Source organism: Mya arenaria, chromosome 15, assembly GCF_026914265.1.
Source record: "Mya arenaria isolate MELC-2E11 chromosome 15, ASM2691426v1".
In the NCBI taxonomy this organism is placed as follows: domain Eukaryota; kingdom Metazoa; phylum Mollusca; class Bivalvia; order Myida; family Myidae; genus Mya; species Mya arenaria.
The window spans coordinates 15,329,706-15,354,879 of NC_069136.1; the positions used below are offsets into that span (position 1 = coordinate 15,329,706).

At 36.8% G+C, this 25,174-nt stretch overlaps 1 protein-coding gene across 1 annotated transcript; it reads right to left on the bottom strand.

The window, feature by feature from the left end:
- Window positions 1-1,248: 1,248 nt before the first annotated feature.
- Window positions 1,249-23,270, bottom strand: LOC128220681 (amine oxidase [flavin-containing] B-like). Its single transcript, XM_052929172.1, has 12 exons — window positions 23,143-23,270; window positions 22,197-22,291; window positions 20,887-21,024; window positions 20,441-20,545; window positions 19,596-19,687; window positions 18,064-18,205; window positions 17,454-17,603; window positions 15,094-15,253; window positions 14,129-14,273; window positions 13,328-13,483; window positions 12,297-12,408; window positions 1,249-3,865 (listed from the first exon to the last, which is right to left on the bottom strand). Exons 1-12 carry the CDS (start codon window positions 23,198-23,200, stop codon window positions 3,551-3,553), a joined length of 1,668 nt encoding a protein of 555 aa, XP_052785132.1. The 5' UTR covers window positions 23,201-23,270; the 3' UTR covers window positions 1,249-3,550.
- Between the last annotated feature and the right edge of the window lie 1,904 nt (window positions 23,271-25,174).

A 25,174-nucleotide genomic window follows, 5' to 3' on the forward strand; every position in this document is an offset into this window, starting at 1 on the left:
AAACGACAAAGGGTTTGGTACAATGTGCTACAATGAAAACGAAAAAGGGTTTGGTACAATGTGCTACAATGAAAACGACAAAGGGTTTGGTACAATGTGCTACAATGAAAACGACAAAGGGTTTGGTACAATGTGCTACAATGAAAACGACAAAGGGTTTGGTACAATGTGCTACAATGAAAACGACAAAGGGTTTGGTACAATGTGCTACAATGAAAACGACAAAGGGTTTGGTACAATGTGCTACAATAAAAACGAAAAAGGGTTTGGTACAATGTGCTACAATGAAAACGACAAAGGGTTTGGTACAATGTGCTACAATAAAAACGACAAAGGGTTTTGTACAATGTGCTACAATGAAAACGACAAAGGGTTTGGTACAATGTGCTACAATAAAAACGAAAAAGGGTTTGGTACAATGTGCTACAATGAAAACGAAAAAGGGTTTGGTACAATGTGCTACAATGAAAACGACAAAGGGTTTGGTACAATGTGCTACAATGAAAACGACAAAGGGTTTGGTACAATGTGCTACAATAAAAACGAAAAAGGGTTTGGTACAATGTGCTACAATGAAAACGACAAAGGGTTTGGTACAATGTGCTACAATAAAAACGACAAAGGGTTTGGTACAATGTGCTACAATAAAAACTACAAAGGGTTTGGTACAATGTGCTACAATAAAAACTACAAAGGTTTGGTACAATGTGCTACAATGAAAACGACAAAGGGTTTGGTACAATGTGCTACAATGAAAACGACAAAGGTTTGGTACAATGTGCTACAATGAAAACGACAAAGGGTTTGGTACAATGTGCTACAATAAAAACGACAAAGGGTTTGGTACAATGTGCTACAATAAAAACGACAAAGGGTTTGGTACAATGTGCTACAATAAAAAACGACAAAGGGTTTGGTACAATGTGCTACAATAAAAAACGACAAAGGGTTTGGTACAATGTGCTACAATAAAAACGACAAAGGGTTTGGTACAATGTGCTACAATGAAAACGACAAAGGGTTTGGTACAATGTGCTACAATAAAAACGACAAAGGGTTTGGTACAATGTGCTACAATAAAAACGACAAAGGGTTTGGTACAATGTGCTACAATGAAAAACGACAAAGGGTTTGGTACAATGTGCTACAATAAAACGACAAAGGGTTTGGTACAATGTGCTACAATAAAAACGACAAAGGGTTTGGTACAATGTGCTACAATGAAAACGACAAAGGGTTTGGGTTCTAACAGCTGATAATTGTCAATCCTGAAAGACCAGCTGTAGGAGGTATTAGGGGTATTTAGGGAGGGGCTCTGTTTTGAGTCTGAGGGATACATTCTCAAAGCAGGTTAAGGGGCTTAAACCCCTTCGGAAACTGTTTACAAAGCCATATTATATTCATGGAAGTAGTCCTACTGTTTTTGATGCAAATGTCTGAGCCAAAAAAAACTTACAAAAGTCTGAAAATAAAAGCTCTTATTCCTGATTTCGGGAACACCATTATAAAAAAATTAATTAATGGCCCTAATATGACGAAAAGTCTTAAGTCAAATCTAAATCTCAGTCTCAACCCATTTTACCACATAGCATAAAAAGTTGTCAAAAATCATACATGTTTCTACACCTTTAAAAAGCGCATTCTATCATAGACTATGTTGATTTAGGCCTTTGGTCAAGATTCAAAGTGAAAAATATTCTACAGGCAAAATGTATTTGAGTACAGTTCATTGTTTTATTAAGAATAACTCATGTATATTTTTGCTCTAAAATCAGTTTTCTTTGAAATTTTGACAAAATCTACTTATCATAACAATCTATGAAAAAAATCATTATCAAAAAGTATAAAAACATGCAAGATTTTGAATTATACTATTCTTTTATTTGGTAGATAAGTTGAGATTGAGATTTGACTTGGGTATTTTTGTGATGTTTGGGGCCTGGTTGCATAAGACCGACCTCTTAAACACATCCTATTTACCTTCTGACTGAGACTAAAACATGTTGGCAAAGACTCACACAAAGAGATAACTGTTCAACTACAACTTACCCCAAGAACATAAATATTTAAATGCACCTGCTTTCAATGAATTGTTGACTTAATCCACTATAATAGTAAATTGTGTTTATATCTTTCATAAAACTTAAATGAAAAGTATATGTCAACCATGGTACCAGGGATAGGATTCCCAACTGCAGGATGGGGGTGGTATTCATAAATTTCCTAATTCTTTTTTTATTATTTTATTTTATAATTCTTTTATACTGTAGTCAAACTAAAAGAATAGTATCTGTGTTTTGAAATTTTAACCAAGTAAGTATGAATTTTTGAAAATGTATTCAGTGGTCGAAATAAGCACAAGCCTTGCGCAAGCCCTGCAATGGTAAAATGTCTTCCGGGCTTGCTCAAATTCTGAATTTTATATAGCAGGGCTTGTTAAAAAATTTGATGCCTAGCAATAGTATAAGAATTTGGGCTTGTTCATCCAAGTCAAATTTCTATGACTGCTGTATTGAAAAGAAAGTATTTCAGATATAATTAACTTATTATATCATGTAAAAAGAGAGATACATTTATAAGGGAAATGATTTAAGTTTGGAAATGACTGAAGAAGTTTTATGAATACCGCCCCTGGTTCCTGCTGCTGGCGCAATATTATTTACCTATTTTCTTCTTTTTTTAACACTTTTTTTTATAAAATTAATCTCATGTAATAAATTATCACATTTATATGTTTTTTTAAAAACACCCAAGTCAAACAGAGATATTTTACATTTGAAAACATTTAAACAGCAACTATTGGACCTTCAAAGATAGGTCCATCATTAATACAAAACATGGCACTTGTAAAGTTTCATGATAAAAGTACAACAGACAGCTCATTTAATATAGGCATTATGTCATTTAAGAAACAAGAAAATAAAATATATGATAATAGTAAATCTTTGTGTTATTACCTCCCTTTGATATGTAATTTCATAATAGTAGTGTCATTTTGGTGTTAAAACTTAATCCATGCATAAATAATACAATGCCTAAATGGTAAATCAATATAAATTAAACATAAAAAGGTCGATGTTTATGTCTACAAGGCACTAATACATCTTAGCATCCTAATGATCGATGACTTAACTTATTTAAAGACAAATACTTGTTAAAACTCATAAATACACAAGTATTAAAGCTGCACTCTCACAGATTTAGCGTTTTGACAACTTTTTTATTTTTTTGTCTTGGAACGAGCCAATGTTTGTCCAAAAGTCCATGGAAATCAGTTATATAAGACTGCTGAAAAAACACTAGATCGCAGATTTTTATATTTAAGTTCGAAAATTGATGTTTTATGCATTTTTCTTAAACCATAGGTTTAAGCTATAAAACATTAATTTTCGAATGGAAATATGAACATCTGTGATTTGATCTTTTGTCAGTAGTCTTTAATCATTGGTTTGCAGATTATGCAAAAAAATTCTCTTTCCAAGACAAAAATTAAAAAATTTGCAAAAATTGTAAATCTGTGAGAGTGCAGCTTTAAGAAGTATTAAAAAACTTATCTTTTCAAAAAGGGCAATCTACTGGGTACATGCATCTTTTTGTACAATGTTTTCATCGTCATATCATCAACATCGTATCTCCATTTGAACCATTTGTAAAACATCGCCCCCTTCCAACTGAACATGAAAACATAAAAACTGAACGAGAGGAAACCCAGTGCAGAAAATATGCCAAATCTTAGCACCGCCCCGGGGCTTGGCAAATAGTGCTCTAGGTAGCTGAAAGGGATCGGTGCTGCTGGGTAGTCGCGGGAATCAGGCTCATCTGGATCTATCTCATACTTGGACACTTTACCTTCGTGGTATAATATCTGTGAAAACAAAAGAAAGGTAGTTGATTTAACATTTTGACATGATATAAAAAGAGCTGTCACAGTATGTGACGAATGCCCCCGAATGTGACATTGACCTACGAACAAGGTCAGTACATGAAAAGTTGATCTTGCCTTTATGTGTCAAATACATGTGGCAAGTTATTTTAAATTTCCTCTGAACATAAAAAATACCACCCTTACTTGACAACCTACACTGTTATGTCCTTATATTCAGAATTCCCTTGGGAATAAACACTTAGTGTATCTTTCACCTTAGAGGTAGGGACACGGGTCTTGCACAGGACACGTCGTCTTCGTATATGGATCACATGTAGCAAGTTATTTTAAAATCTGTCCTTACAAGGGAAAGTTACAGCCCAGACACGACAACCTATACCCTATGTCCTTGTATGCAGCACTCCATAGTGAATAAACACTAAGTGTGACCTTGACCTTTGAGGTAGGGACATGGGTCATGCACACGACACGTCGTCTTGGTATGTGGAACACATGTGGCAAGTTATTTTAAAATCTGTCCATACAAGGGAAAGTGACAGCCCGGACACGACAACCTATACTCTATGTCCTTATATGCAGCACTCCATTGTGAATAAACACTATGTGTGACCTTGACCTTTGAGGAAGGGACACTGGTCTTGCACGCGACACGTCGCCTTGGTATGTGGAACACATTTGGCAAGTTATTTTAAAATCTGTCCATACAAGGGAAAGTTACAGGCCGGACACAACAACCTATACTCTATGTCCTTATATGCAGCACTCTATTGTGAATAAGCACTAAGTGTACCTTGACCTTTGACGAAGGGACAGGGGTCTTGCAGGCGACACGTTGTCTTGGTATGTGGAACACATGTGGCAAGTTATTTTAAAATCTGACCATTCAAGAGAAAGTTACAGCCCGGACACAACAACCTATACTCTATGTCCTTATATGCAGCACTCCATTGTGAATAAACACTAAGTGTGACCTTGACCTTTGAGGTAGGGACACGGTTCTTGCACGCGACACGTCGTCTTGGTATGTGGAACACATGTGGCAAGTTATTTTAAAATCTGTCCATACAAGGGAAAGTTACAGCCCGGACACGACAACCTATACTCTATGCTTATGTGCAGCACTCTATGGTGAATAAACACTAAGTGTGACCTTGACCTTTGAGGTAGGGACACGGGTCTTGCACGCGACACGTCGTCTTGGTATGTGGAACACATGTGGCAAGTTATTTTAAAATCTGCCCATACAAGGGAAAGTTACAGCCCGGACACGACAACCTATACTCTATGTCCTTATATGCAGCACTCCATTGTGAATAAACACTATGTGTGACCTTGACCTTTGAGGTAGGGACACGGGTCTTGCACTCGACACGTTGTCTTGTTATGTGGAACACATTTGGCAAGTTATTTTAAAATCTGTCCATACAAGGGAAAGTTACAGCCCGGACACGACAACCTATACTCTATGTCCTTATATGCAGCACTCCATTGTGAATAAACACTAAGTGTGACCTTGACCTTTGAGGTAAGGACACGGGTCTTGCACGCGACACGTCGTCTTGGTATGTGGAACACATGTGGCAAGTTATTTTAAAATCTGTCCATACAAGGGAAAGTTACAGCCCAGACACGACAACCTATACTCTATGCTTATATGCAGCACTCCATTGTGAATAAACACTAAGTGTGACCTTGACCTTTGAGGTAGGGACACGGTTCTTGCACGCGACACGTCGTCTTGGTATGTGGAACACATGTGGCAAGTTATTTTAAAATCTGTCCATACAAGGGAAAGTTACAGCCCGGACACGACAACCTATACTCTATGCTTATGTGCAGCACTCTATGGTGAATAAACACTAAGTGTGACCTTGACCTTTGAGGTAGGCACACGGGTCTTGCAGGCGACACGTCGTCTTGGTATGTGGAACACATGTGGCAAGTTATTTTAAAATCTGTCCATACAAGGGAAAGTTACAGCCCGGACACGACAACCTATACTCTATGTCCTTATATGCAGCACTCTATTGTGAATAAGCACTAAGTGTACCTTGACCTTTGAAGTAGGGACACGGGTCTTGCAGGCGACACGTGGTCTTGGTATGTGGAACACATGTGGCAAGTTATTTTAAAATCTGACCATTCAAGAGAAAGTTACAGCCCGGACACGACAACCTATACTCTATGTCCTTATATGCAGCACTCCATTGTGAATAAACACTAAGTGTGACCTTGACCTTTGAGGTAGGGACACGGTTCTTGCACGCGACACGTCGTCTTGGTATGTGGAACACATGTGGCAAGTTATTTTAAAATCTGTCCATACAAGGGAAAGTTACAGCCCGGACACGACAACCTATACTCTATGTCCTTATATGCAGCACTCCATTGTGAATAAACACTAAGTGTGACCTTGACCTTTGAGGTAAGGACACGGGTCTTGCACGCGACACGTCGTCTTGGTATGTGGAACACATGTGGCAAGTTATTTTAAAATCTGTCCATACAAGGGAAAGTTACAGCCCGGACACGACAACCTATACTCTATGCTTATATGCAGCACTCCATTGTGAATAAACACTAAGTGTGACCTTGACCTTTGAGGTAGGGACACGGTTTTTGCACGCGACACGTCGTCTTGGTATGTGGAACACATGTGGCAAGTTATTTTAAAATCTGTCCATACAAGGGAAAGTTACAGCCCGGACACGACAACCTATACTCTATGCTTATGTGCAGCACTCTATGGTGAATAAACACTAAGTGTGACCTTGACCTTTGAGGTAGGCACACGGGTCTTGCAGGCGACACGTCGTCTTGGTATGTGGAACACATGTGGCAAGTTATTTTAAAATCTGTCCATACAAGGGAAAGTTACAGCCCGGACACGACAACCTATACTCTATGTCCTTATATGCAGCACTCCATTGTGAATAAACACTAAGTGTGACCTTGACCTTTGAGGTAGGGACACGGGTCTTGCACGCGACACGTGGTCTTGTTATGTGGAACACATTTGGCAAGTTATTTTAAAATCTGTCCATACAAGGGAAAGTTACAGCCCGGACACGACAACCTATACTCTATGTCCTTATATGCAGCACTCCATTGTGAATAAACACTAAGTGTGACCTTGACCTTTGAGGTAAGGACACGGGTCTTGCACGCGACACGTCGTCTTGGTATGTGGAACACATGTGGCAAGTTATTTTAAAATCTGTCCATACAAGGGAAAGTTACAGCCCAGACACGACAACCTATACTCTATGCTTATATGCAGCACTCCATTGTGAATAAACACTAAGTGTGACCTTGACCTTTGAGGTAGGGACACGGTTCTTGCACGCGACACGTCGTCTTGGTATGTGGAACACATGTGGCAAGTTATTTTAAAATCTGTCCATACAAGGGAAAGTTACAGCCCGGACACGACAACCTATACTCTATGCTTATGTGCAGCACTCTATGGTGAATAAACACTAAGTGTGACCTTGACCTTTGAGGTAGGCACAGGGGTCTTGCAGGCGACACGTCGTCTTGGTATGTGGAACACATGTGGCAAGTTATTTTAAAATCTGTCCATACAAGGGAAAGTTACAGCCCGGACACGACAACCTATACTCTATGTCCTTATATGCAGCACTCTATTGTGAATAAGCACTAAGTGTACCTTGACCTTTGAAGTAGGGACACGGGTCTTGCAGGCGACACGTGGTCTTGGTATGTGGAACACATGTGGCAAGTTATTTTAAAATCTGACCATTCAAGAGAAAGTTACAGCCCGGACACGACAACCTATACTCTATGTCCTTATATGCAGCACTCCATTGTGAATAAACACTAAGTGTGACCTTGACCTTTGAGGTAGGGACACGGTTCTTGCACGCGACACGTCGTCTTGGTATGTGGAACACATGTGGCAAGTTATTTTAAAATCTGTCCATACAAGGGAAAGTTACAGCCCGGACACGACAACCTATACTCTATGCTTATGTGCAGCACTCTATGGTGAATAAACACTAAGTGTGACCTTGACCTTTGAGGTAGGCACACGGGTCTTGCAGGCGACACGTCGTCTTGGTATGTGGAACACATGTGGCAAGTTATTTTAAAATCTGTCCATACAAGGGAAAGTTACAGCCCGGACACGACAACCTATACTCTATGTCCTTATATGCAGCACTCTATTGTGAATAAGCACTAAGTGTACCTTGACCTTTGAAGTAGGGACACGGGTCTTGCAGGCGACACGTGGTCTTGGTATGTGGAACACATGTGGCAAGTTATTTTAAAATCTGACCATTCAAGAGAAAGTTACAGCCCGGACACGACAACCTATACTCTATGTCCTTATATGCAGCACTCCATTGTGAATAAACACTAAGTGTGACCTTGACCTTTGAGGTAGGGACACGGTTCTTGCACGCGACACGTCGTCTTGGTATGTGGAACACATGTGGCAAGTTATTTTAAAATCTGTCCATACAAGGGAAAGTTACAGCCCGGACACGACAACCTATACTCTATGTCCTTATATGCAGCACTCCATTGTGAATAAACACTAAGTGTGACCTTGACCTTTGAGGTAAGGACACGGGTCTTGCACGCGACACGTCGTCTTGGTATGTGGAACACATGTGGCAAGTTATTTTAAAATCTGTCCATACAAGGGAAAGTTACAGCCCGGACACGACAACCTATACTCTATGCTTATATGCAGCACTCCATTGTGAATAAACACTAAGTGTGACCTTGACCTTTGAGGTAGGGACACGGTTTTTGCACGCGACACGTCGTCTTGGTATGTGGAACACATGTGGCAAGTTATTTTAAAATCTGTCCATACAAGGGAAAGTTACAGCCCGGACACGACAACCTATACTCTATGCTTATGTGCAGCACTCTATGGTGAATAAACACTAAGTGTGACCTTGACCTTTGAGGTAGGCACACGGGTCTTGCAGGCGACACGTCGTCTTGGTATGTGGAACACATGTGGCAAGTTATTTTAAAATCTGTCCATACAAGGGAAAGTTACAGCCCGGACACGACAACCTATACTCTATGTCCTTATATGCAGCACTCCATTGTGAATAAACACTAAGTGTGACCTTGACCTTTGAGGTAGGGACACGGGTCTTGCACGCGACACGTGGTCTTGTTATGTGGAACACATTTGGCAAGTTATTTTAAAATCTGTCCATACAAGGGAAAGTTACAGCCCGGACACGACAACCTATACTCTATGTCCTTATATGCAGCACTCCATTGTGAATAAACACTAAGTGTGACCTTGACCTTTGAGGTAAGGACACGGGTCTTGCACGCGACACGTCGTCTTGGTATGTGGAACACATGTGGCAAGTTATTTTAAAATCTGTCCATACAAGGGAAAGTTACAGCCCAGACACGACAACCTATACTCTATGCTTATATGCAGCACTCCATTGTGAATAAACACTAAGTGTGACCTTGACCTTTGAGGTAGGGACACGGTTCTTGCACGCGACACGTCGTCTTGGTATGTGGAACACATGTGGCAAGTTATTTTAAAATCTGTCCATACAAGGGAAAGTTACAGCCCGGACACGACAACCTATACTCTATGCTTATGTGCAGCACTCTATGGTGAATAAACACTAAGTGTGACCTTGACCTTTGAGGTAGGCACACGGGTCTTGCAGGCGACACGTCGTCTTGGTATGTGGAACACATGTGGCAAGTTATTTTAAAATCTGTCCATACAAGGGAAAGTTACAGCCCGGACACGACAACCTATACTCTATGTCCTTATATGCAGCACTCTATTGTGAATAAGCACTAAGTGTACCTTGACCTTTGAAGTAGGGACACGGGTCTTGCAGGCGACACGTGGTCTTGGTATGTGGAACACATGTGGCAAGTTATTTTAAAATCTGACCATTCAAGAGAAAGTTACAGCCCGGACACGACAACCTATACTCTATGTCCTTATATGCAGCACTCCATTGTGAATAAACACTAAGTGTGACCTTGACCTTTGAGGTAGGGACACGGTTCTTGCACGCGACACGTCGTCTTGGTATGTGGAACACATGTGGCAAGTTATTTTAAAATCTGTCCATACAAGGGAAAGTTACAGCCCGGACACGACAACCTATACTCTATGTCCTTATATGCAGCACTCCATTGTGAATAAACACTAAGTGTGACCTTGACCTTTGAGGTAAGGACATGGGTCTTGCACGCGACACGTCGTCTTGGTATGTGGAACACATGTGGCAAGTTATTTTAAAATCTGTCCATACAAGGGAAAGTTACAGCCCAGACACGACAACCTATACTCTATGCTTATATGCAGCACTCCATTGTGAATAAACACTAAGTGTGACCTTGACCTTTGAGGTAGGGACACGGTTTTTGCACGCGACACGTCGTCTTGGTATGTGGAACACATGTGGCATGTTATTTTAAAATCTGTCCATACAAGGGAAAGTTACAGCCTGGACACGACAACCTATACTCTATGCTTATGTGCAGCACTCTATGGTGAATAAACACTAAGTGTGACCTTGACCTTTGAGGTAGGCACACGGGTCTTGCAGGCGACACGTCGTCTTGGTATGTGGAACACATGTGGCAAGTTATTTTAAAATCTGTCCATACAAGGGAAAGTTACAGCCCGGACACGACAACCTATACTCTATGTCCTTATATGCAGCACTCCATTGTGAATAAACACTAAGTGTGACCTTGACCTTTGAGGTAGGGACACAGGTCTTGCACGCGACACGTGGTCTTGTTATGTGGAACACATTTGGCAAGTTATTTTAAAATCTGTCCATACAAGGGAAAGTTACAGCCCGGACACGACAACCTATACTCTATGTCCTTATATGCAGCACTCCATTGTGAATAAACACTAAGTGTGACCTTGACCTTTGAGGTAAGGACACGGGTCTTGCACGCGACACGTCGTCTTGGTATGTGGAACACATGTGGCAAGTTATTTTAAAATCTGTCCATACAAGGGAAAGTTACAGCCCGGACACGACAACCTATACTCTATGCTTATATGCAGCACTCCATTGTGAATAAACACTAAGTGTGACCTTGACCTTTGAGGTAAGGACACGGTTCTTGCACGCGACACGTCGTCTTGGTATGTGGAACACATGTGTTAAGTTATTTTAAAATCTGTCCATACAAGGGAAAGTTACAGCCCGGACACGACAACCTATACTCTATGCTTATATGCAGCACTCTATGGTGAATAAACACTAAGTGTGACCTTGACCTTTGAGATAGGGACACGAGTCTTGCATGCCACACGTCGTCTTGGTATGTGGAACACATGTGGCAAGTTATTTTAAAATCTGTCCATACAAGGGAAAGTTACAGAGCCGGACGGACGGATGGACGGACGGACGGACAGACGGACGGTGCGATTTTAATATGCCCACCTTCGGGGGCATAAAAAGGAGCAAATCTAGCGTGGTTAAATTCAACATAGAGTACTCTAATACAGTCAGGTCTACTGCAGCTCTCATGATTTTCTCCAATGTATTTATCTGAAATCTCAACCATGATACATTTTTAAAGTGTTAAATGAATCAGTTTTGAATCCATTTATGTAGAATTATTAAATAGCCTATGCCGACAGAACAGTGTCAACCAAAGTGTTGGTTTATGGTAATGTTAGAAGGTAAGAGAAAAGGCAATGGTTATCAGGTTATTAAGGTAAGGCCAGGAAAGATAATGCAAGGTAATGTAAGGTACAGTTATGTTAAGTAACATAATGTAAGGTAATATCATATTAATATAATGTAAGGCAATGTTATGTAAGGTAATGTGATGTAATATAAAGTTTACAATATTATGTAAGGTAATGTTCTGAAATGTATTGTAAGGTAATAAATTTATTTTTTAATTTAAAGTTATGTTATTTAAGGAAATATAATTAAATGTAACATAAGCTAATGTAATGTAAGGTAAAGTTATGTCAGGTAATTTAATGTAAGAGAATATAATTAAATGTAATGTAAAGTAATGTAGTACAAGGTAAGACAATATAAGGTAGTGTTATGTAAGGTAATGTAGTGTAAGTTTATGTAATGTAAGTTTGTACAACTTGTAAGTTATTGGCATGCAAGTTAATGTAAAGTAAGATTATGTAGTGTAAGTAAATGTAAGGTAATATAATGTTTGGTAGTGTTATACGATGAAAGGTAATGCAAAACAGTGTAAGATTATAAAATGTAAGGGAAGGAAATTTAATGAATTAAATTTCTTAGTAAATATAAATTCTATGTTAATATGAGGATGTATTTAGCTTAATTTTGTTAAAGTGTCAACGACAGCAAAATCTAGCATACTTGAAAATAGTTGACTACGGCATGGTCTTGTCATGGGAAATGTATCAAAATCCTACCTGGTTAGCAGCCCTTTCCCCAGCCTGCACAGCCCCTTCCATATACCCCGCCCACTGTGTAGCTGTCTCAGTGCCAGCAAAGTACAAACAATCACATCTGTCTTGAAGACAACTGCAAGAAAAAGTAATTTTTGTTTTATTATTCGAGTACATTTTCTACTGTCAAATTTGAAACTTATTCTTTGCTCAGTAACAAAGAAATAAAGATGTCTTATAAGCCATATGAAATGATATGATGCCATGGAATAACATGAAACTGTCCCTGTTTGTGTTCTGTCTCGAAACCGAAGACTTTTTCAGTAAGAGGCCAACATATTTATTATTATTATCAGTAAAAAAGAATGACATGACAGATTTATCGGGGAACATCACTCACTCACATGAAACCCTACAAGCGGGAAATCATTAATTTGAACATCCTGAACAGGTCTTGATTTATGGCAAAATTAAAGTTTTCACATGCTGAGGTCAACATCAAGGCTATTTTCTTAAAAAAACAAACAATCTAAAAGCATTTATTTATACTCAAAAGGATTTCTGGTCAGGAGTGTTGGGAATCGATTCAAGTTTGACTATCAATAATTGGTTTCACTCAAGAACAGATTTTCAATAGTACAGTGGGTTTTTGACAATACTTTAAATGTTTAAGTTTTATTCTTGCACTTAATCCATAACTATGCTTATGCTAGGTGAATGTTTCAAGTTATTGAGTGTTAATGATGCTTTTGGCCATATTGTTTAGGATAACAACTGAACACTTCCAAATATATAAATGAACTCAAAGGAGAAAATTGGCGGAAAACCCCCACAAACAAATAAGGAGGGAAAAGAAGAAAAACAACTTGCTGGATGAATCAATAATTGATTATAACCAAATACAATGGATTGCCTTCCATTTCAGTTCAAACCAATCAATTTTCGATTATAGTCGATCATCGGAACATCACTATTGGTCATTAAATCAAAGCTTAATGGATGGCCTGATGCTACTCATTTTTTATTTCAGTAGAAGAAAAGAAAGTTTTTTAGACCTGGAGTATGTAGTGAGCACCCCTGGGGGCAGCACGGCACAGTAACATCCTCCCGAGTACTGGTCCTCCATCCAGTTTTTCTCCATGTATCCAACAGGGTGAAGAAACTCTTCACAATCGAACACCCGCGCGTAGTAGGCACATAGACTCTCCTTCCTGAAGGGAAAACAATAGAAAGGTCAGCTATGGTACAACAAACATATCTTTTATAAAAAGCTTAAACTTGATTCTAAAAATACACTTGTTTTGTTTCTATATATGTGTTTAAAAATGAAGTGGGATTGGGACCTACATCAACTGTGAAAGATGCACCTAAGAGAAAAACGTAACAATCTCATGTTTCACCAATGCTAGGTGCATAAATGTATTAAAAATATTCACCTGTTCTGTGTAGTTGAAGTCAAATTGGGCTACTGCATTGTAAAACATATAAAAAAATATGTAATTATTTCTTCACCCCAATTTTCTTGAAGATGAAGGACTATGTCTCCTGATACAGAAAAAGGTTTTTGCAGCAGCTATATGTATCTGTCTGAACCAGGGGATGAGTACTGTGTAAAAGTAACAAATTCATGTACCTAACTTGCTGCAAGGCTTTAGAGAGAGAATGATGTGCCAACTCAGCCCATGATGACTGGTTGTCCCTGTCCAAGCTTGTGTTTGCAATAACTTCACACATGTCATTTATTTGGATGGTTGCGGAGAGTTCCACCCCAGGTGTAGCTAGCACCTCAAAGCCCAGGTTGGCATGCTTTCCTGTCCAGGCTTTCTGCCTGCAATAACTATTACACATGTACTAACCTGACTTCTTTTGAAGCTTGGGCTAGAGCCCTGGCGTGGCGAGCCAGAATGAAGCCCATGATAGCCGGGTGTTCTTGACCTGGCTTAGTGTCATCCAGGCAGTACACTACCACCCCCTCTGATGACATTGCACTACCATTCAGACCTGCAGAAGAACATTAGTTAACACACTCATTTGAATGTTTTAAGATTTGCTTGTATTTCAATGATGGAATCCTTTACCAAAATTTCAGCGTTGCGTTGTTCTACAAAATTCCGTCAAGCTGAAATTTTGGCCATCATGATTGCACAGTTAAAATGCAAGCAAATCTAAAGTATTTCACACGCCTAGAAGCAGAAAATAGCATAGTCTGTTTTAGGCTAAGAAATATTTTCATATCTTTTCTGTCAAAAACTTATTTAGAAATTAATGTCACTAACATGTTTGTTTACATTGGGTGTGACCCATAATGACCCATGTCAAAACCCCTTTGATGTCACAGGCTTCTTCACCCTGGACTTTAAAGCACAAATATATACATAAAGATGTTGGGATATCACATGTACGTCATAAGCATCTCTTCCAATTTTCCAGCAGGCGTGGAAAATGTAAACAAAACCAGTAAATCTCACTTATGATATTATTGGTATATCCTGTTATTATTTTTAAGAAAAATAGAGGCACACCGAAAAACTTAATATTCATTTTATACATGATGAAGGCCTTCTTTTGCAAGCTTTTCCTGCAGGAGGTCTGAATGCAGAACCAAAAACAATCCCAGAAAGGGATCCCAATGAACACATACATATGGCAATGCAATTTGGAATTTAACTGAGATCAAGTATTACACATGGTCCAAACTTTATTGCTGTAGCTTCAAAAATAAGAAAGTAGTTCAAAGGTCACTGTCATTGACACAGTATCCCACCATTGTAAATGTTCTTAAATATAATATCTTCCTGCAGCGAAAGAAAATGAAACAAACCTTTATCTCTCCAGAACGGCTTTTTGTAAAACATCACAGTTTTAATGATCGATCCCATGGGCATTCTCTGTATCAGCTGCATGTATTTCGATGGTAATGGAGGCTCAAACTCCATTCTGTTGAGCAAGGTCACGGGTACTGCACTTATAACATATTTACACTGTAAAATAAATGTTTGTACCTCAATTTAATGTACAAAAAACAGTGAATAAAAGTATGCCATGAGCACATAATAATTGACAAAATAGTTTTATTTTTTAATGCAGTAGTTCAGACTGACTAGTTGTTTTTTCTCACAAATAATATGCTCTCAATTATTTTTTTTCATTTGAAAAGTGTTGCAAAAGTGATATCATAACTACATTTATCCCATAGATTTTACCCATAACTTTACAGGTGCCTTGTGTACTTAAGGTTATAACTCTGATATTTTATTGAAATGGGTCCGTGACCCTGATAAAGCTCAACTCTGTGACCTTATTCCTGGCAGTGTGGCAGACAACTCTCTAGACCACTCTCGCTATTTAAGATCATTACTGTTAAACTTTAATTCTTAAAGCTGCACTCTCACAGATAACCTTTTTTATTTTTTGTCTTGGAACAATTTATAAAAGACTGCGGACAAAACATTATTGCAGATGTTTATATTTAAAGCTGCATTCTCACAGATTTACTGTTTTCCAACTTTTTTTTATTTTATGTCAATTTTTTGCGTAAATATATCTGCAAACCACTGATAAGAGACTGTTGACAAAAGATCAGATCGCAGATTTCATATTTCCATTCCAAATTTAATGTGTTATAGCTTAAACTGTTACTAATGCTTTAAGAAAAATGCATAAAACATCAATTTTGGAGAGGAATATGAAAATCTGCAATCATTTTTTTTAAATCGTTAGTAACGGTTTAAGCCATAAAACATTAAATTTTGAACGGAAATATGAATATCTACGACCCTTTTTTTGTCAGCAATCAAATATCATTGGTTTGCAAATATCTACGCAAAAATTTGCCCTTTCCAAGACAAAAAATGAAAAAGTTGTAAAATTGGTAAATCTGTTAGAGTGCAGCTTTAAGCACATTACTGTTTTACCTTAATTCTAAAAGACACAGAGTAGCAATTTTCATCTACTAAACTTATATTTGATAAGAGCCGTCGTAAGACAGCGCGCTCGACTACACCGCTTTGTCTTAGAATACAATAACGATGTAATAATACCAAGTTTGGTCTCTTTATGTCAAACCTAACTAAAATTATTCGATACATAAGGTGACTTTGATGGTGCCCTCCCACCAGCCCGCCAAAACAATGACGCAACTCATTCAAATAACTTGATTTACCATTATAGAAATGTGGTTAGGAATATATACAAATATGCCTTTCAAAGGAAATTAAAAAAAAATAAAAATAAATAAAGGGCCATAATTTGTATTTAGGCTTAAAACGGAGTTATGTTTCTTGTTGTAAGATAGTCGCAAATAATTTTGAATTTTATTAAATGCATTTAATGAACGGTATAGAAGTTTTTTTTATTAAAATCCCAACTTGCTCTTAACTTTTACTTGCCTAAAACCTTAACCTAAGTCAATCAGGGGCCATAACTTGTATTAAGGATATGGAGTTATGTTACCTCATTGGGTGATGGTCCTGAACAAGTGTGTGAAGTATTAAGTCAATTGAATGAAGGGTATAGAAGTTATTAAACAATATCCCAACCTGTCCTAAAACTTTAACCTAAGTTCCATAGTCAATCAGGGGCCATAATTTGTATAAAAGATAATATGGAGTTATCTAACCTCATTATGTGATGGCTCTGAACATATGTGTGAAGTATTAAGTCAATTGAATGAATGGTATTGGAGTTTTAAGTTAAAATCCCAACTTGCCCTAAAACTTTAACCTGCCCTAAAACTTTAACCGAAGTCAATCAGGGGCCATAACTTGTATTTAGGATAATATGGAGTTATGTAACCTCATTGTGTGATGGTCCTGAACAACTGTGTGAAGTATTAAGTCAATTGAACAAAGGATATAGAAGCTATTAATAAATATTCCAACTTGCCCTAAAACTTTCACCTGAGTTCCATAGTCAATCAGGGGCCATAATCTGTGTAAAGAATGATATGGAGTTATCTAACCTCATCATGTGATGGCCCTGAACAACTGCTTGAAGTATTAAGTCAATTGAATGTAGGGTATTGGACTTATAAGTGAAAATCCAAACTTGTCCTAAAACTTTAACCGGACGCCGACGCCGACGCAAGTAGTATAGCCCACCTATTCTTCAAATAGTCGAGCTAAAAACTAACAATATATGAATAAATAAATGAAATTCTAAATAAATAAATAATAATACTACCTTATAAACATTGCCATGGGAGTCCATAACAGAAGCACCTTTTTCCCCATGGGAGACTTTCACAACAGGACATGACAGTTTTACCTCCCTTTCCAGCAGCTTGGCAAGACCTTGGCTGATCTGTTGAGTGCCACCCTTGATTTTTCTCTCCTAAAATATTTTGTGCAAAATTATTTAGATCATTTCAAACCTTCCAGTATTTTATTGAAAAGATTGCAGGAGAAAATTGTAAGACTGTTTCTAAAATATGAAGAAAGGGGAAAACATGAAATTTAATTACAGTTATTGAAAATTGAAATTCAACTTAAATATTTTATCTATATGGTAACATTGCTAGATCAAACTTTGTGCAAACTAATCCTTAAAAAAAGATTTATGTTGATTGTCACTCTACTAAAGAAAGTAGCCTTTCATATGGGCTCTCAGTAATGGTGAGTTTGACCCAGGGAGCCGACTCAAGATTATATAAAATAAGGTGTTAGCTTTCTACACAATAGTGCTAAAATGAATTGGTATAGACTTAATTACCGGGTAAAAAAAGTAAGATACACAGTTATGACTTATTCTGCTTTGCTTAACCTTTCAAACATCAAACAATCTTTTAAGATACCTGGGCCCCATTGGTTACTGAGCCGATCCTGAGTACACCTCCCCCACTCCGCACATACCACAGGGCAAACAGCAGGGAAATCTCATACATCTCCACACACAGGATTGAGCGGAAGAAAATGTCAGCTAACTCTTTACATGACCTGTAAAATGGTTTTATCAATAGTCACAGTGAGTCTAGCTCTCTCCAACACACTGTCCAACAAGCACTTCTCAACAAGAATTGAAGACTCCAAGAGACTTTAGGATATAGGCCTTGATTCTTCATGTGTATTGTCACTTAAAAGTTTGGACAAATGTGTACCAAGTTTCATCAAATATCTTTAAAGGGACTAGATACCAAATGGTCCCAAAATCGGCAAATACAGTATTTCCTCCCCCCCCCCCAAAAAAAACCCAAAACAACCCTAGAATTAGTATAGCTAGTATGATGCCATTAATAATTCCTTTTACACAATTAAAAGCCTATTTTGTCGATGTGTTCCTGTTTGAAAATAGTGCATAATGGTTTCCAAGTTTAAAGTGTGTATATTTAGCATGATAAAGTAATTTGACTAGTAAAGACAAATATAGTGATGCTATTTTTAAATTCACTGATATTGATGTGATCGACAGACCCAGTTAATTTTGAATTGGAAATATTCCCAAACACTTTAAAAGATGCATGAGTTGTAAACAATGTGATACATAACTAAATAAGATTCAATGTGACACAATAGTTTCAATTTTATATAAATTTTTGTCTATTTTCTTTTTTTTGCAATGGTATCATCTGGTGTCTAGTCTCTTTAACACAGTATGAGTAATAGTCAAAATTAAAAGATGCACTCTTACTCTCAAATAATAATTTTGTTTTAATATTCCAAAAGGGATGAACAAATGTCGAAAACTATGGTTTTTATGGAGGAAACCGAGTTTGATTTGAATGAAATGTGCATAAAAATGGTACTTATACCTTATGAGACTATAGTAGACCACTGTAATTCTTTAGCATTCACCAATCAATTAATATTTTTGCACTTTCTGCTATTAAATACATGGTTACAATCTGGTTATCAGTAAATCATGTTTTTCATAAATGCATTATTTAGTAAGTAGTTAATGATTTATCAGTCAAAATTGATGTGTGTTTTACATGTGTACGTATTGAATTGAATCTTTAAGTCTCTGCAAGAATATTTTCCGACAATTAAGGACCATAACTGTACAATTATTAATGTCATAACTAGAGGCATGACCACATAAAGGAACACATGTACACATACATCCATTGTAATATTTTTTATGTTTAATCTTTTAATAGAATAAAGCAGACAACAACTCTTAAGATTTTGAAAACATTGTGATGGCCTTGAATAACTGTGTGAAGTAAAAAGTTAAATGAGTGGTATAGGAGTTATTAGTGAAAATCCTTATTTGGTCAATCAATCACTAAATCTGAACCTGTTAATGCTTCATAATGTCCTTTTTCACTTGCTTCATTATATCATACACATGTAAGCTCACTTAACCCTTGTAAAGAAAGATGCATACCTGGTCCAGATGATTTTGTCTACAAACTGGGCCACAGTCATGCGGTCCCATTTCTCGGCTTTAGGGGCACTCCATGGGGCTTCCAGAGGGACCTGAAGGGGAAATTACTGGATACCAAAATCAAATTGAGACTTTTTTTCTTAGCGGCTTAAATTTTACAATTTAACTGGACTGTTACAATTTTCACGACAATTACCAGTAATTTTGTTTCAAGCGTGTTTGTCCAAAATCCTTATTTTGATGACCATTACAAAGTATGGATGTAACCGTTCATAGACCGATTGATACAAAATAGAACAACAGTGATACATATCATTATTGATATGAAGGTGCAATCATATTAATATGTTTCTCTTGTGTTGTAGAAGGACCTATAAAATTGTCCAGTTAGCACCGTATATAAGACACTCCCTTCTTAACTATGTGACCCAGGTTCCATTCCAGGCCTGGACGCATGTGAGTTTGGTTTGTGGTCACCAAGCCGTCCAAGTGGGGTTCCTCCGGGAACTCTTGTTTCCCCAACAACACAAGACCACACTCTAGCGTAACATCATGCCAATGAGAGTTATACGTATATAATGTTTTACATAACTTGTTTGACAGTCCTTGTAAAATAAATAAGTTTAAACTTAACTATAAAATTAAGGTTTTGCTTTTAAGATTCTCAAATTCTCAGATTCTGTAAACCTAACCTTTTGATGAGCAAGAAATTCAAATGAATTTCCTTGTTTATTGTTTTTCTTTTGTTTGGTCATATTTCATACTATATTGCAAACAATTGCATCAATTTTATGTAATTATGAAATAAATATGTGTTAAACCTAATCAATAAATTGAAAGCCAACCTCTTCAGCCATGGCATCAAAGGTGCGTATGAAGTTGTTCAGGTCTAGAAGTTTGATTGGATTCCAAAATGGTGGTACAGTGCCCATGAACTCTCCCCAGCATTTCTAAAATATAAACATTGCAACAATTATAATAATACTTATAAAATAAACATCGTAATTTGAAAACAAAAGCCAATAATCTTGAGACCGGGCGATACAACTGTTCTTTTTATTGCCATAATTCCTACATTCTGTATCCCAAACACCAAGATCTAAATAATTAGTCCAGCTATAGATGTGATTTTTATGAATTTTTGGACCAACTTTAACCAATTTTGACAATGTTTCAAATATTTTTTAATTAATTACTTTATTCCTAACTAATCCACCTCAAAGGTGTTAAATGAAAAGAAATTATTTTTAAGGACAGCTGACTGAAAAGAAATTCACATAAAGCAAATTACCCTGATGTCCATCACAGATTTCTGTTTATAGTTGACCTTATAGACAGAGAGGTCAAGTTCTCGTGCAAGCCTGTATACACGGTTCTGGGTGGGGCCCACATATGCACCCCCGAGATCCACTGCACCATGCTCTTCATCCTAAAATAACCAAAGAACCATATTGTATACATAAGTGTTGGGAATCAGTTCCAATTTTACTATCAATAATCGGTTCAACTCAAGTAACCGATTATCGATAGTACAATCGTTTTTTTTATACTAGAGATAGCACTTAAATTGTAGTTTTAATCATGCACAGTATTGAACTCTTGATCATTATATGCATATACGTGTTGACTATGATTTTAAGTTTTAAAGTGTTCTTGTATAAAAAAAAGTTCATTTACTTGATCATTTCTTTCATCAGTCATTTCGTTAAAGAAACATCTGATCACTTACATTTTTTTTTTGATGATCAATTATAACCACATACTATCGACTGTAGCCGATTTCAGGCCCAACCAATCAATTTTCGATTATAATCAATAATCGGAACATCACTAGTATACACAGCTGTCTTTCAAGGAATTTCAGGGCGGATATAACAGATAAACTTTTCCCCAAATTTTGGTAAATTTTACTAAAGATTCCCATACTGTGTAAATGCTACGGCCTTGGCAGTTAATTCCATACCTGTACTGTGTAAGTATAGTCATGGCAGTTAATTCCATACCTGTACTGTGTAAATATAGTCATGGCAGTTAATCCCATACCTGCACTGTTGATTAAGCCATGGCAAAGTAAATGCTGTACCCATACTGGTTAAGTATGCCCATAGCAGTAAATCCCATACTTTTGTGCCAATGGCAGTAAATTCTGTACATAAGTTCTATGGTCATGGCAGTTATTCCCAAACCCTACGGTGTAAATTCTACCAGGGCTTTTTCTGCCCATTTTGGGAAAAAGACCCTAAACATTTTGGGAAAATTTGCGTCGAGAATATGCATAAATTGAGAAATTTTACAGTTTAAATAACAAGCTTTTCAGTCTCCTGCGAATGAGTAAAATATTAAGTATTAGTTTTTTTTCCGTTTCAAAAGACCTATAATGGCTGTAATATCAATCCTTGGGGTGTAAATTACTATTGCAATAAATCAAGACTGTGAACCAGTACAGGTAAAAAGACCTTGATAAAAAAAATAAAAAAAAATGGGATTTTTGAAGATTTTTTTTTTTGAAGATTTTTTTTTTTTTAAGAATGTTAAAAATATCATACATTTTGCTTTTGGAATCGGTCCGATAGTCAGACAAAATGTATAATCCCATCATACCTGTACTGTGTAGGTTCTCCCTCCTACTCTTTCCCTTGCTTCCAGCACCAGCACATTGTGACCATGTCTCTCCAATTGTCTAGCTGCACACAGTCCTACAGAATAAAATCGGTCCAAATAAAATACATGTAGGTTTATTAGTACACACAGTCCTACAGAATAAATGTAATGATCTGCTGGCGTATTTTTACATATACTCATTCATGATGTTCTACACAAATCCAGCTGAACAAAAAGGATGTTTTAGATCCTACATGTACATACAGAATAAATTAAAATGTTTGAAGTTAATGCACAGGATGTTCCAGCCTCTGGAAGTCTAAATTCAGAGAACAGTATACATGTATCTGAATATGGCTTTTATTGGTTTTAATTGGTTTATAATGTAAACACTGGACAGCTGCAAACATTATATTATTATTAATAGTAATAATAAATATTATTAATGCACCAGTTAATTGTAACCACTTAGCGAAGACTAGTTCTGGCTTCCATAACTTTAATGTTGATATTTTTTTTATGTTTACAACACATTAAACACGTCCAAGAAGGTAATATATTATAACGTGTTCGCTGAAGTTCTTTAGCTAAGCGAAGACAAAACCACCGCATTCACCTGGCACTGCAGGGCCACTTGAAAAATAAATAAACGGCCCATTTCCCGACTATCCCCCGGACCTTTGGGGGGTGGGCGTGGTTACAACTGACTAGTGCATTTAATATACACTGGTATTAGTCATTCTAAAATGCCGTCCAGGCTTTTTTTAATGATGGTTAGCCTGGACTAACTAGCTAGTCCAGGCTAACCATCATTAAAAAAAAGCCTGGACGGCATTTTAGAATGACTAACACTCGTAAAGTCATAATACAGAAGTATGGACTGGATGATAGTACTAGTGTCTAAACTACAATTAATTTCTTTGTGACAACTATCGCTAGATCTTACCACTTAAACCCGCACCAATAACAACCGTATCTGCCACATTTTCATCTGCTTGATTCATTGCATAAATGCAAAAAATAATTCATAAATATCACCGCAAGGATCTTACAGTAGCCATTTACCAATATGGTTGCATGTAACCCATCAAGGCTACATACCACTTAAAGGGTTACAAAGCACTCTTTTGCCAATAATCTCACTTTCGCAGTGACTTCCCTTGACAAGCAGAAAATAGCTTGCATTTTTTAAGTCCTTAGTTGTCGAAAGTTACGACATTAGCTTTTCCAATGTCTTCACTTATGCACTCATATTAACACCACAAGAAAGTTTGATCAATGCTTACACGAACACTACTAGAGGACTTCCCTGTGGCTTTGAAAATCAATATACCAATTTCATTTTTTTCCTTAGAACTGTTACCGTCCTTAAATCGATTTCTTTTTCTGAAGTCTTCGATGGATATATTAAAGTTTCAGTTTTTGATTAATTTATTTTAGCATCCTCTTTAAAAATTAAGAAATATAATAAGTATTATTCAGTATAGTGAGCAAATACAATTGGGGATTAGTGGTTTAAGTGCTTAAAAACAGAACAAAGTTGAAACAAGGAGTGTAAGTATATTTTCATATTTCAATTAAAGGTGTCCTGCTTCGTCATTTTTTTAATATCCATGCAAAATAAGTATAAACAAAGAGTTTGCGTAAATGCATTGTCTATTCCAGCGGGATTGGGTACCTCAAATACTTTATAACGCACTATGTTGTACAAGTCAAATAAGGAATAATAAACTGTGAATTTGCAACTTTCGATGAACGACACAAAATTATACTGTGTTAAATAAACTGTTTATACTTATTTGGCAGCTATCAGCTTTCATCACAATCAAGCTAAAATTAATTTGTATACCAGTAGTGGTATACATGTGAGGCAAATTTGAGATTTTTAAATTTTAATAAGCGTAAAGGTAGTAAGCAGTCCTCTCTAAAGATGTCAGCCAATGATTTATTGGCATATTTTCAAGCTATTATTGACCCACACTCTGTGATGTTTCAACCTGATAAAGATGTGTTATATATTAATGAAAGGTATTTAGATGGTGAAATGCAAATAATGTTTGATAAGCTAAACTTATCAGTTTCATGTGAGGAGATTGTTAAAACTAAAAAAGCTGAAATTTGGTAAGTCAGCAGGACCGAACTTTGTGCTATATAAACTTTTGAAATATGGTATTGAGTCTTAACAGTTATTGTCATGTTTAAGAATTCCTTTTAATAAATTATTTGATATGAAATACTTTCCAGAAAAGTGGTTTAAAGGATTAATAGTTCCGTTGCATAGAAGGGGTAGATAGATTTTTTCGTGCATATATATATATATATTTCATAGTCACAAACCAAATATCTCATAAAGTTATATCAATGACTGATTAACAAAGTGTTAGTGATGGTATCTATACTGAAGCATAACATCTTTAGAATGCTTTGGTCACATACTAGTCCGGGTTCCAAGTCCTCATTTTTGAGAAAAAAGTGTCCGGCATGTTATACAAATTAGTTTTATATGTCGTGTTAGGAGAATGTCTATTGTTTATGAAAAGTGCCTTTGGCCACATGGCGGCTCTTGCGAATTCGCTAAATTCAAGATGGCGTTCAAAATGGCCGCCAAAATTTGTAATATGAGAAATAATCAAATAATAGGTTGATAAGATATTTTGAAAGTAAATATTAAAACCAAATCACTTTTAAATATATACATACACTCACTACTGTTCAGATTCAAGTTTATTTACATTTTTATATTTTAAAGGTCAAGGTCATTTTAGAGGTCAAAATGTAAATTTTGAGAAAATACACTATCGGACTGGCTTCTTTCTTTTATTATTTAAAAATGCCAATGTGTATCAAGCTTATATATATACCAAAATGAACTGCTATGTATGTTCTTTCAATATTTTATTTTGAATGCACCCTATATGCTGTTTCCATGGAGATATTCAAAATGGCGTACAAACAGTCACTATTCAGAATAAGCAAAA

What these genes read in the sequence shown, in the direction of transcription:
- LOC128220681 (XM_052929172.1), bottom strand. Translation starts at nt 23,200, where the DNA reads ATGAATCAAGCAGATGAAAATGTGGCAGATACGGTTGTTATTGGTGCG. An exon ending in TATTGGTGCGGGTTTAAGTG is followed by an intron (nt 22,292 to 23,142) that starts GTAAGATCTAGC and finishes TTTATTCTGTAG; the next exon opens with GACTGTGTGCAGCTAGACAA. An exon ending in AATCTGTGATGGACATCAGG is followed by an intron (nt 20,546 to 20,886) that starts GTAATTTGCTTT and finishes TTTATATTTTAG; the next exon opens with AAATGCTGGGGAGAGTTCAT.